This window comes from Panulirus ornatus, chromosome 63, assembly GCF_036320965.1.
Source record: "Panulirus ornatus isolate Po-2019 chromosome 63, ASM3632096v1, whole genome shotgun sequence".
NCBI classification, from domain to species: Eukaryota; Metazoa; Arthropoda; class Malacostraca; order Decapoda; family Palinuridae; genus Panulirus; species Panulirus ornatus.
In genome coordinates, this window is record NC_092286.1 from 2,167,496 (window position 1) to 2,180,777 (window position 13,282).

General features: G+C 40.2%; 1 protein-coding gene across 1 annotated transcript in view; it reads left to right on the forward strand.

Moving 5' to 3' along the window:
• The window catches only part of LOC139745926 (uncharacterized), a 97,883-nt gene extending 84,891 nt beyond the window's left edge, over nt 1-12,992 (forward strand). The window contains exon 8 of the mRNA XM_071656611.1: nt 1,895-12,992. Within this exon, the coding sequence (XP_071512712.1) occupies nt 1,895-2,038 (144 nt within the window). The 3' untranslated portion in view covers nt 2,039-12,992. The remainder of the gene's footprint in view (nt 1-1,894) is intronic.
• Nucleotides 12,993-13,282: the final 290 nt, after the last annotated feature.

The window sequence follows — 13,282 nt, forward strand, 5'->3', positions numbered from 1 at the left end:
ATTTATTAAAAAAGGGGGTGACTGTATTGTTGACTGGTTGGTAAGGTTATTTAATGTATGTATGACTCATGGTGAGGTGCCTGAGGATTGGCGGAATGCGTGCATAGTGCCATTGTACAAAGGCAAAGGGGATAAGAGTGAGTGCTCAAATTACAGAGGTATAAGTTTGTTGAGTATTCCTGGTAAATTATATGGGAGGGTATTGATTGAGAGGGTGAAGGCATGTACAGAGCATCAGATTGGGGAAGAGCAGTGCGGTTTCAGAAGTGGTAGAGGATGTGTGGATCAGGTGTTTGCTTTGAAGAATGTATGTGAGAAATACTTAGAAAAGCAAATGGATTTGTATGTAGCATTTATGGATCTGGAGAAGGCATATGATAGAGTTGATAGAGATGCTCTGTGGAAGGTATTAAGAATATATGGTGTGGGAGGCAAGTTGTTAGAAGCAGTGAAAAGTTTTTATCGAGGATGTAAGGCATGTGTACGTGTAGGAAGAGAGGAAAGTGATTGGTTCTCAGTGAATGTAGGTTTGCGGCAGGGGTGTGTGATGTCTCCATGGTTGTTTAATTTGTTTATGGATGGGGTTGTTAGGGAGGTAAATGCAAGAGTTTTGGAAAGAGGGGCAAGTATGAAGTCTGTTGGGGATGAGAGAGCTTGGGAAGTGAGTCAGTTGTTGTTCGCTGATGATACAGCGCTGGTGGCTGATTCATGTGAGAAACTGCAGAAGCTGGTGACTGAGTTTGGTAAAGTGTGTGGAAGAAGAAAGTTAAGAGTAAATGTGAATAAGAGCAAGGTTATTAGGTACAGTAGGGTTGAGGGTCAAGTCAATTGGGAGGTGAGTTTGAATGGAGAAAAACTGGAGGAAGTGAAGTGTTTTAGATATCTGGGAGTGGATCTGTCAGCGGATGGAACCATGGAAGCGGAAGTGGATCATAGGGTGGGGGAGGGGGCGAAAATTTTGGGAGCCTTGAAAAATGTGTGGAAGTCGAGAACATTATCTCGGAAAGCAAAAATGGGTATGTTTGAAGGAATAGTGGTTCCAACAATGTTGTATGGTTGCGAGGCGTGGGCTATGGATAGAGTTGTGCGCAGGAGGATGGACGTGCTGGAAATGAGATGTTTGAGGAAAATGTGTGGTGTGAGGTGGTTTGATCGAGTAAGTAACGTAAGGGTAAGAGAGATGTGTGGAAATAAAAAGAGCGTGGTTGAGAGAGCAGAAGAGGGTGTTTTGAAATGGTTTGGGCACATGGAGAGAATGAGTGAGGAAAGATTGACCAAGAGGATATATGTGTCGGAGGTGGAGGGAACGAGGAGAAGAGGGAGACCAAATTGGAGGTGGAAAGATGGAGTGAAAAAGATTTTGTGTGATCGGGGCCTGAACATGCAGGAGGGTGAAAGGAGGGCAAGGAATAGAGTGAATTGGAGCGATGTGGTATACAGGGGTTGACGTGCTGTCAGTGGATTGAGTCGGGACATGTGAAGCGTCTGGGGTAAACCATGGAAAGCTGTGTAGGTATGTATATTTGCGTGTGTGGACGTGTGTATGTACATGTGTATGGGGGGGGGTTGGGCCATTTCTTTCGTCTGTTTCCTTGCGCTACCTCGCAAACGCGGGAGACAGCGACAAAGTATAAAAAAAAAAAAAAGAAAAAAAAAATTGGTAATTTCAAAGTAATAATCACATTTTTAGAAGAGCCATTGTTGGTACCCTACTTTTATTGCTGGAAATTATGATTTTTCTTATATAGGGATTTCATTGAGTATATGACACAAAGCAAATGAGGTAGTTAGTGATTTGCTTCAGTTATAACAAAGATGAAATCTGCGAGTTCTTTTTGTTAATACTTATGTAAATGATGTAGTGATTTTGAACTTTTTTGTCTGATCATTTCAGGATAAGTTGATGAGGGAAGGACGTAAGATGCGAGAAGACAGACCAACAACTCAAAGATACATTGACAATTACTCTGAAGGATCACGCTCTCGCTCCCGTCGAATAGGAAAAATTCGCTCCTATTCAGAGTTTTATGATCAGTGATTTGTTGGAGTTTATTGGTATCAAAGTGGTAAAGATTACTATGTCAAGTTGATTATGGCAAAATAACTTGCCGTTGAAAGTTACAGTGCAATGACAAAAGAAATATCAGTTTCTTATTAAACTATTATTTTGATTTTTTTTGTACCAGATTGCCTTTCCTGCTTTTGTGAGGTAGCACCAGTTCTCTTAGTAGTTATATATATCAAAACCAGAGCATACAGTGATAAAACCACTGTTTTGGTTGAAATCTATGAAAGATAGAAATGAGTTCAGGAGTTCAGGGTGTTGATGATATCAGAATGTGAATCTTACATGATGATTTTATTAATGACACAACTAGGATAGATAGTAAACATGTTTTTTGTGCTTAATTGCTCCTCCTGTATCAGCAGGGTAATATAAGGAACAGGTGAATAATGGCCTCATTTCCCCACTTCCACTCTCTGTGTGTCATTTATGATATACTAAAACTAGGGCCCATTGTCTGCAACCAAGCCCAACAGACCACAGTATTTCTTGGTAGATAAATGTTACTCATTGAATTTGTAGATTACATCCAAAGTTGCCCATATTTTGTAATAATTAGTTACTCTATTACATGAGTATGTACATTATTTACTGTACTTTTTCATACTTTAATAAACCAACCAACCATATTTTCAATCATGTCTGTCTATAAATCAATCTATTCTATCTATCTGTTTATATCTCTGATGCCTGTTCCCTTTGGGAACTCCTATAAAGGGGGTGGCCACAGCAAAAGTGTCTCCACTTATCCTTCTCCATACATGCCTCCTTCGCATTCACCATTCTGCATATTCCTCCACCATTTCTCTCCCTCCAATGCTCCTCCATTTTCCCCATGTCACAGGCGGTCCCTCTCACACCAATCCCTTTAATCATACTATCATACACTTGATGTAAATTTCTTGTCTTTCTACGTTAAAACCACCTCATTGTATTATGTTTCATCCACTCTACCACTGCATAATTCAGTCCCTTTTGCGTTCCTTGCCATACCAAATGTCTCTTAAACCTCATTTCTTTCTTCATTCCATATGGTCATACCACATGCTCCTTTCAGATATCACATTTCCACAGCCTGGATTCTTGACATCTGTGACTCATTACATTTCCATATTTTGGCTGTAAAGGTCAGGGTTGGGAGGACTGTGTTTTCCCGTAATCCTTTCTTCACTTCCATACTTACACCTCTACCTTTCATTATTCCACTTAGGGACTCGCTGACTCTTTTACCTTGTTCTGCTGTCTCCTTTATCTCTCCTTCCATATCACCAAACTTACCCAAGTTAGCTCCGAAATATTTGACTTCTCATCTCTTTCTTTCCCCCATATCAAAAACAGTGTAGTATACTTTCTTCATTCACTCCGTTCGACTTTCTAAATCTTTACTTCACTATATTTTCCATCAAACACCATTACTTGTACTTACATTTACCTTCAATTGCCTATGCTTACACATCATAAAACATGCTTACAACCTCATACATCCCCTTGTCTTAAGCAAACAGCACAGTGTCATCTGCACAAAGGCCTGTCACTAGGCACCATACCTCACTATCACACTGTTTCTGAACCCCCTTTCTCTAGTTTTGCTTTTGTCCCTCTTGTTACTCCATAAACATAAATGTTAAACAACCAGGGTGACATCATGCAGCCCCTGCCTCACTCTCACATTTATACAGACACTTTCGTTCAATTCTTCATCAACTCTTATACATACATTTGCTTGTCTTCTTGGTCAAAAATAATTATTTTTTGGTAAATATAACTAATTTGTCTTTCACATACTATGGTTCTGCCCAGTGACATCATCTTCCTTCTTTATACTATGTTGAACAAATTCCCTCTGTACTATGCATGCCAGAATGTTTACCTAGATGCATTGGTAACATTAACCCAGAAATGATGGCTAACATCTTAGTGATGTTTTCTTAGGGAGTATAGTCAACATCATATGATGTTTAAACTTTTTCACATCTCTAAATATTCAGCCTAATTATGGTAACATTTGTAACATTTAGAGGTTTCTTCCATTACCTGATAGGTAAGGAGAAAAATTCTTCCCTTATTAGTATCCCTACAATCATCATTATATGTGCAAGTCTATCGACCTCTTAAGTCCTGAGTTCAGTGAGGCAGATGAAAATTTGCAGATTTAATGAATGAATGTAAGTAAGGAGGTGGAGTATTTTTTATCGGATGTATCAGCTAGTGAGGTAAGTGAAGAAGAATAACAGGTGGAAGGTGGAGAATAAGTGACTTGGAAAGTGATGTCAGCAAGAGTAAGGAGGAGGATGACCTGCATAGGACCTTACCACACTCACACTTGGCCTGGGTGTGATTACGTGGAACAGTGCTCCTAATTTTCATGTATGTAAACCTTTGGTGATGGGAGTCTTTGGTATAACAGGTTATATTTCTAAGCATATTATGACTGAAGTATTGTGTATTGTGGTAATTCACTTATTGTGTCTGTAGAATAACAGTAGCGTTTATCAGAGGTGTAAGACTTGCGTATGAGTAGGAATAGAGGAGAGTGAATGGTTCCCAGTGAAGTTTGGTCTGTGGCAGGGATGTGTGGTGTGACTGGAGTTGTTTAGTTTGATTGTGGATAGGATGGTGAGGGAGGTGAATGCAAGAGTCTTATGCTGTCTGTTGGGAATGAGGGGTAGTGTGGTGAGGGAGGTGAATGCAAGAGTCTTATGCTGTCTGTTGGGAATGAAAGGCCTGGGAAGTGTCAGTTGTTGTTCGCTGATGATACCGCACTGGTGGCTGATTCAAGTGAGAAACTGAAGAAGTTGGTGACTGAGTTTGGAAGAGTGTGTGAAAGAATGTTGAGAGTGAATATGAATAAGACCAAGGTTATTAGGTTCAGCAGGATTGAGGGAGAAAGTTAGTTGGGATGTAAGTTTGATTGGAGAAAAATTGGAGGAAGTTAAGTGTTTTAGATATCTGGGAGTGGACATGGCAGTGAATGGAAACATGGGAGCAGAAGTGAGTTATAGGGTTGGGGAGGGAGCAAAAGTTATGGGAACAGTGAAGAGTATGTGGAAAGAGAGAATGCTATCTCCAAGAGCAAAAATGGGAATGTTTGAAGGAATAATAGCCGCAACAGTATTATATGGTTGCAAGGCATGGGCTGTAGATAGGGTTGTACGGAGGAGGGTGCATGTGATGGAAATGAAGTGTTTGAGGGTAATGTATGGTGAGAAGTGGTTTGATTGAGTAAGTAATGAAAAGTCTGAGAGAGATGTGTGAAAATAAAGAGTGTGGTTGAGGGAGCAGAAGAGGGTGTGTTGAAATGGTTTTGACATATGGATAGAATGAGTAAGGAAAGGTTGACAAAGAGGATGTATGTGTCAGAGGTGGAGGGAACAAGAATCAGGAGACCAAATTGACTATGGAAGGATAGCGCAAAAAAGATTTTGAGCAATCAGGGACTTAGCATGCATGAGGGTGAAAGGCATGCATGGAGTAGAATGAATTGGAACGATGTGGTATGCTGGGGTCACTGTGACATCAGTGGAATGAAAAAGGGCATGTGAGATGTCTGAGGTAAACCATGGAAAGGTTTGTGGGATCTAGATGTGAATAGGAAGCTATGATTTTGGTGCATTACACATGACAGCTCGTGGCCTCTCTTTGTCTTTTTCCTGTTGCTAAACTTGCTGACGCAGGGGGCAGCGATCGTGTGTGTGGGAAAAAATGAGAATGTACATGTTATCTTTTTTCTTTTCCTTCCTGCATTTGTGTTGTTTCTCATGGTGCACGGTGGTGTTGGGAATGCAGGAAGGTGAGCAAGTATTAATATGTACATGTGTGTATAAGTGATATGTTATTTATGTATTTATTATACTTAGTCACTGTCTCACACATTAACGAGGTAGCACAAGGGAACAGACGAAAGAATATCCCAACCCACCCACATACACATATATATACATAAACGCCCACATCCACTCATACAGACCTATACATTTCAACGTATACATATACATACACAGACATATACATATATATACTTGTACGCACTCATACTTGCTGCCCCCATCCATTCCCGTCGCCATCCTGACACACACACACACACACACACACACACACACACACACACACACACACAAGGAAACAGACGAAAGAATGTCCCAACCCACCCACATACACATGTATATACATAAATGCCCACGTCCACACATACATACCTATACATTTCAACGTATACATATACATACACAGACATATACATATATACACTTGTACACACTCATACTTGCTGCTCCCATCCATTCCAGTCGCCATCCTGGCACACATGAAATGGCACACACACACACATGCACACACACACACACACACACACACACACACACACACACACACACACACACACACAAAAGGAAACAGACGAAAGAATGTCGCAACCCACCCACATACACATGTATATACATAAACATACGTACCTATACATTTCAACGTATACATATACATATACATATATACACTTGTACACACTCATACTTGCTGCCCCCATCCATTCCCGTCACCATCCCGGCACACATGAAATGGCACACACACTCACACACACACATAGATAGAAAGATAGTTTATTGACCACAACAAGATAAGATTGACATTAAGCATACATAAATACAATGAAATATTAAATCTAAAGTAACAATAATCACTAAATCCACTTTTAATGTTGATAATGTAGTCCACAGAATATTATCTTCAAGTTATTTAATCATACATTTCTAATATCTTAAAGATTATTTTACAACATGTGTCATGGGGAAAATCAGGTGTAAAAAGGTCCTCTAATCTTATGAAGTTATACATATGGCTGATGTTCTGTGTCAAAGAGCAATTTTCAGTCACATGCCTCTCAGTTTGTACACCTCCACCACAAATACACACACGTTCTTCAAAAGGTATGCGGCCACGTCCCCTTCTATTCCTGCGACCTGTTTCAACACTTAAACTGTGGCCGCTTACACGGAAGCGCGTAAATGCAATGCGGTTGAACTCTGGTATCAGATGTTTTTTAGTGTATACGTCATGTACAGACAAACCTGGGTTGAGCTCTTTATATATGATACACCTTGAGGAGCTGGAATTTTCAATTTCGTTATGTACATTTTTAATTAAGGAAGTTAGGTCAGGAGGGCGGTTATCAATGAAATTTTGAATATGTTTCCCCATGTGTGTATTGGTGCTGGTTATAACATGGATGGAAAGTGTTAGGGGATCGTCTGGCATATCTGATCTTTAGGACCACATACTGCTGAAAAACTTGTGCTGCTTAAACTTAATCAAATCTGGGAGTGAAGGATATCCAGCTTCTGCATAGCATACCGAATTTGATGTAGTCTTCCTGACACACACACACACACACACACACACCCCCACCCACCCAACCACCCACCCACCCACCCACCCACCCATGTGCGAGGTAGCACCAAGAAAAGACAACAAAGGCCACATTTGTTCACACTCAGTCCCTATCTGTCATGTGTAATGTACCCAAACCACTGCTCCCTTTCCACATCCAGGCCCCACAAAACTTTCCATGGTTTACCCCAGATGCTTCACATGCCCTGGTTCAATCCCCTGACAGCACATCGACCCCTGTATACCACATCGTTCCAATTCACTCTATTCCTTGCACGCCTTTCACCCATCTGTATGTTCAGGCCCCAATCGCTCAAAGTCACTCCATCCTTCCACCTCCAATTTGGTCTCCCACTTCTCCTCATTCCCTCCACCTCTAACACATATGTCCTTTTTGTCAATCTTTCCTCACTCATTCTCTCCATTTGACCAAACCATTTCAATACACCCTCTTCTGTTGTCTCAACCACACTCTTTTTATTACCACACATCTCTCTTACCCTTTCTTTACTTACTCAATCAAACCACCTCACACCACATATTGTCCTCAGACATTTCATTTCCAACACATTCACTCTCTGCACAACCCTATCTAAGCCCACACCTCGCAACCATAAACATTGTTGGAACCACAATTCCTTCAAACATACCCATTTTTGCTCTCCAAGTTAACTTTCTTGCCTTCCACACATTCTTCAGTGTTACTAGTACCTTCGCCCCCTCCGACACCTTGTGACACTTATGTTTCCATGGTTCCATCTGCTGCTAAATTCTCTCCCAGCCATCTAAAACACTTCACTTCCTCCAGTTTTTCTCCATTCAGACTTACCTCCCAGTTAACTTGTCCCTCAACCCTACTGTACCTAATAACCTTGCTCTTATTCACATTTACTCTCAGCTTTCTTCTTTCATACACTTTTCTAAACTTATTCACCAACTTCTGCCGTTTCTCACCCGAATCAGCCACCAGTGATGTATCATCGGCAAACAACAACTGACTCACTTCTCAAGCCCTCTCATCCACAACAGACTGCATACTTGCCCCTCTCTCCAAAACTCTCTCATTCACCTCCCAAACAACCCCATCCATAAACAAAATATACAACCATGGAGACATCACGCACCCCTGCCGCAAACTGACTCACTGGGAACCAATCACTTTCCTCCCTTCCTACTTGTACACATGCCTTACATCCTTGGTAAAAACTTTTCACTGCTTTTAGCTGCTTACCTCCCACACCATATACTCTTGATACCTTCCACAAAGCATCTCTATCAAGTTTATCATATGCCTTCTCCAGATCCATAAAGCTACATACAAATCCGTCTGTTTTTCTAAGTATTTCTCACATACATTCTTCAAAGCACACACCTGATCCACTCATCCTCTACCACTTCTGAAACCACACTGCTCTTCTCTGGTCTGATGCTCTGTACATGCCTTTACCCTCTCAATCAATACCCTCCCATATAATTTCCCAGGAATACTCAACATACATATACCTCTGTAATTTGAACACTCACCTTTATCCCCTTTGCCTTTGTACAATAGCACTATGCATGCATTCCACCAATCCCCAGGCACTTCACCATGAACCAAATGTATATTGAATATCCTTACCAACCAGTTAACAACACAGTCACCCCCTTTTTTTAATAAGTTCCACTGCAATACCTGCCAAACCTGCCGCCTTACCAGCTTTCATCTTCCGGAATGTTTTCACTACCTCTTCTCTGTTAACCAAACCATTCTCCCTGACCCTCTCACTTTGCACACCACCTCAACCAAGACATCCTATATCTGCCACTCTATCATCAGACACATTCAACAAACCTTCAAAATACTCACTCCATCTTCTCACTGCCCAACTACTTGTTATTACCTCCCCATTAGCTCCCTTCACCGATGCTTCCATTTGTTCTCTTGTCTTACAAACTTTATTTACCTCCTTCCAAAACATTTTTTTATGCTCCCTAAAATTTAATGATACACTCTCACCCTAACTCTCATTTGCCCTCTTTTTCACCTCTTGCACTTTTCTCTTGACCTCCTGCCTCTTTCTTTTATACATCTCCCAGTCATTTGCACTACTTCCCTGCAAAAATCGTCCAAACGCCTCTCTCTTCTCTTTCACTAACAATCTTACTTCTTCATCCCACCATTCACTACCCTTTCTAATCCGCCCACATCCCACCTTTCTCATGCCACAAGCCTCTTTTGTGCAAGCCATCATTGCTTCCCCAAATACATCCCATTCCTCCTCCGCTCCCCTTACATCATTTGCTCTCATCTTTTTCCATTCCTTTCTCAATCTCTCCTGGTACTTCCTTACACAAGTCTTCTTTCCAAGATCACTTACTCTCACCACTCTCCTCACCCCAACATTCTCTCTTCTTTTCTGAAAACCTCTACAAATCTTCACCTTCAATTCCAGAAGGTAATGATCAGACATCCCTCCAGTTGCCCCTCTCAGCACATTAACATGCAAAAGTCTCTCTTTCACGTGCCTATCATCCCTCCAGTTGCCCCTCTCTGCACATTAACATCCAAAAGTCTCTCTTTCATGTGCCTATCAATTAACACATAATCCAATAATGCTCACTGGCCACCTCTCCTTCTTACATACATATACTTATGTATATCTCTCTTTTTGAAGTAGGTATTCCCAATCACCAGTCCTTTTTCAGCACAAATCTACAAGCTCTTCATTTCCATTTACAACATTAAACACCCCATGTACACCAATCATACCCTCAACTGCTACATAACTCACCTTTGCATTCAAATCACCCATCACTATAACCCGGTCTTGTGCATCAAAGCTGCTAACACACACACTCATCTGCTCCCAAATCATTTGCCTTTCATGATCTTTCTTCTCATGACCTGGTGCATAGGCACCAATAATCACCCATCTCTCTCCATCCACTTTCAGTTTTACCCATATCAATCTAGAGTTTACTTTCTTACACTCTATCACATACTCCCACAACTCCTGCTTCACGAGTAGTGCTACTCCTCTCACCACCCCTGACTTTACTCCCAAGACATTCCCAAACCATTCTTCCCCTTTACCCCTGAGCTTCGTTTCACTCAGAGCCAAAACATCCAGGTTCCTTTCTTCAAACATACTACCTATTTCTCCTTTTTTTTTTCATCTTGGTTACATTGACACCCTAATCTAAGCCTTCAAGAAGGATGATCACTCCCTGCATGACTCCTTCTTCTGTTTCCCCTTTTAGAAAGTTAAAATACAAGGAGGGGAGGGTTTCTAGCCCCCCGCTACCATCCTCTTTAGTCGCCTTCTACAACATGCGGGGAATGCATGGGAAGTATTCTCTCTCCCCTATCCCCGGTAATATGTATGTATGTATATATATGTTTTTGAATGTGTATGTGAGTGGATGTGACTTTCTTCGTCTGTCTGCTGGTAATACCTCACTAACGCGGGAAAGGGCAGTCAAGAATGAAAATGAATCGTTATTTACTACCAATTTTATGGCTGTGCAGGAAATAAAAGAGTTGTGTGTGATATGAATTTCAGGAAAAATCTACAAACATGACCTCCATGTCCATCCCTCGTATCTCAGTGTGATGAAGGATTGCCCTATACATCTCAGCCCCGTCCTATCCTCCCACTGATTTGTAGTTTGCATAGTGTGATAGTTCTTTTCGTATTCATGTTATTCACCACCAACACTCTGCCTTTGTGAGATTATCTTACAAATGTAAGATATAAAGGTAGAATATGGTAATAAGTTTAGGATAAGCAAGTAGATGAGACTTCCATGTTTTCCCCTCATATCTTGAGATGCCCTGACAAAGAAATAAGACCTCTATGTTCTCCCCTTCTATCTCAAGGTTTCATACATATCAACTATACCCCTTACTTCCACTTACTGAGCACTCCACTAAGCTGATACAAGGGTAGTTATATTTCTTTTTTATGTATTTTCTGCTTTTACCTGCCAGTCTGTCAGTTCATAAAGGAATTTTTATTTTTTCCTTTTGAGATGGAATTTCTGAATGTAACCCTCCTTCTGGGGTTAGCATGTACATTTGTACACAGAAAAGAATGAAGGCAAACTTCATACTATTTGTTACCTCATGTATAAAGAACAGAACTTTCTGTGATAAATTTTATCTGTCTTTCATATGACCATCCTCCCATATACTGTACTGAATCAGTTCATTCTGTTTTATTCAAGCCTAAATTTCCAGGCCCTGATACCCAGGGAGCCACCTCCACATCATCCTTTCATCTCCTTAGCTATGCTCCTTTCATTGTTCCTTGCACTTGTGACACATTAAGTCTAATAAGTCAGCCTTCTTTTGCAGTTCTATTGCAATATGTCCAGAATATTTTAGCACTTCCAAGTTGGCCCTTTCAGTCAGGCTGCTGACTGCCACACCTCTTCATTTGTCATGCTGTACACAGTCATCTTGCCTTACCCCAATATTGCCATTAGTCAATTAAATTCCAGTACTTCCATCATCTATCCTTTTCTGTGTAAGGCTAAGACATGCTATCCATACAAAACTATTGGAAGTGGAATTCTGTCAAACATACTCATATTTGTCATAACAGATGCTGACTGCTGGTCAAAGTGAAGGTAAACCAAGGACTAGTGTATGAGTTAGTTTTAGTGCATTAAATGTGACATCTAGGGAGTGGATGTGTTCGGTAAGGCTATTATGCATTAATTGCCTACCCTTATTCGCTGAAATGGGAGAAGCATTTTTGTAAAAAAAATATGTCTTTTATGCTTCTAAAGTTTGATATCAAAGGCATGATGCAGAAACTTGGGTCATTGTATTTTTGTATAGGGATAACTCAGTTACCTGGTGACTATGACATCACAGTTTCTGCAGCTTTTGATTCTTTCATGACAAAGTGAAAAATTGCTGAAACAGAGTGATTGTATTTGCTATAATTTTTGGAGTTTGAGACTGTCTTATTTTTGTATATTAAGGTTGGTAATAGTAGTTTTGCCATAAAGACTTCAAATTATCATGGGATTGTTTCATGTTTTATTTTAAGATGAGGTTACCATTTCACATATGGTTGTAATCATGAGTAATGCATACAATTTAATTCTGATTTTAATTTTGCTAGTAAAATGCATGTTTTTCAAGATAAGCATTCTGATGATAAGTACATGATGTATTTATGGTAGCAGCTACTCTGATATAGCTGTGTTTTGGGGTTTCAGTGGAAAGCAGTCCTAAAATTTTTAAGCTGATAAGTTGTATGTTTATTCATGAAAAGTATGTAAATTATATGATGTTTATTTTTAGATAAGATTGCCTCTGGCATTTTTCTTGAGAATTCTCCAGTATTTGGTCACTGGATAGTTCTAGTGAACTCAGTGTTTATTCCTCAATATACTCATACATATTCTATTTCAGTGAGATACTTACACCAAGAGTACCATCTCTTGTGCCGAGATCATAATTATCCTTGCACAGTATTCTTGAAACTCTGTTACATCTCTTGAGGAAAGAAAGAATGTTAAAATTTATTTTATAAATGCTTTTGCTTCATGTAATTCATTTTAATTCCCATTAAATCACCCAAGACCCTTTTTTACAGGGTACCTGCAAATTTAGATCTGCCCTACAGTCAGTAGTAAGGTGATGATGGACACCTTTAAAGTGAGTAACTTCTCGAGATTGTGCTCCGTTTTGTCCATTGACAGCAATACAGTCTCACTGAAGATGACTTTTTCACTCACGGGGTAACTTTATACAGGCATAGTAACACACTTCATATGAAAAATGGTGACATCCATGTCATCATGGTTGTTTAATGTATATGGTGGGGTGGTGAGGGA